At 43.9% G+C, this 792-nt stretch overlaps 1 protein-coding gene across 1 annotated transcript in view; it reads left to right on the plus strand.

Annotated features, from left to right (window-relative positions):
* LOC119592353 overlaps positions 1-792 on the plus strand; it is a 60,470-nt gene that overhangs the window by 57,646 nt on the left and 2,032 nt on the right. The window contains exon 2 of the mRNA XM_037941180.1: positions 645-775. Coding sequence (XP_037797108.1) covers positions 645-775 — 131 coding nt within the window. The remainder of the gene's footprint in view (positions 1-644; positions 776-792) is intronic.

Genomic DNA, 792 nt, shown 5'->3' on the forward strand with positions numbered 1-792 from the left:
CATTGAAAGAGCAACAAACCCGTATCATCTTTACGAACATTGCACATATTAGCATGGCTGAATCCGACCGTCTTCTATTGGGCATTTTGTCTTGCTTCGTTTTTCCAGGATTTGGAGTTGAGTTTTTGAGGGCGAAGGCCTGCTCGCTTCCTTAGCATTTATTTTTTATGGCTCGAAAAAGGCCTACGCCCAAAGGATATTTTCATTTCAATGTGTTCCAGATGTGTGTGAAGCGATTGAACAAGTTTCTTGATAATGAGAGTGAGAAACGTATGTAAATGTAATGGAAGGCCTGAGAAACCAACAATACGAAGTTCAAACCAACATCTCCGTGTTGTCAAACAAGAATCAACACGAATATTCAAATGCATTTAATTTTCTTTTGTTAATTTAATTTGTTACTTTCTCTATAATTCATTAAATGTTTATGACCAAACAAGCTACAATAACCACGTTTGTGTATCTCTGCACGTATGTGCGCCCATGCTTAAACGTGCCTCTAAACGTGTGCATATGTATGCCTATCCACACGTTCCGGCGTAGATAACTATCATAAAATGAGTTGACTCTTGCCATTAGCGTCAATAACCAAACGGCACGTGTCTCCATCCTCTTTCACCCTCCCTCTCTCTCCCTCCACCCAGCTCCCGCTCCCTGAGGACACCGTCAAACCTCTTCATCCTGAACCTAGCCCTCAGCGACTTCTGCATGGTGGGCATCCTCGTCGTGTACGTCCACAACGCCTTTCACGACGGGCCTGCAGCTGGAAAGTTCGGTGGGTGTCTCCTTCGG

The sequence above is a fragment of the Penaeus monodon genome, chromosome 30, assembly GCF_015228065.2.
Source record: "Penaeus monodon isolate SGIC_2016 chromosome 30, NSTDA_Pmon_1, whole genome shotgun sequence".
Lineage (NCBI taxonomy): Eukaryota > Metazoa > Arthropoda > Malacostraca > Decapoda > Penaeidae > Penaeus > Penaeus monodon.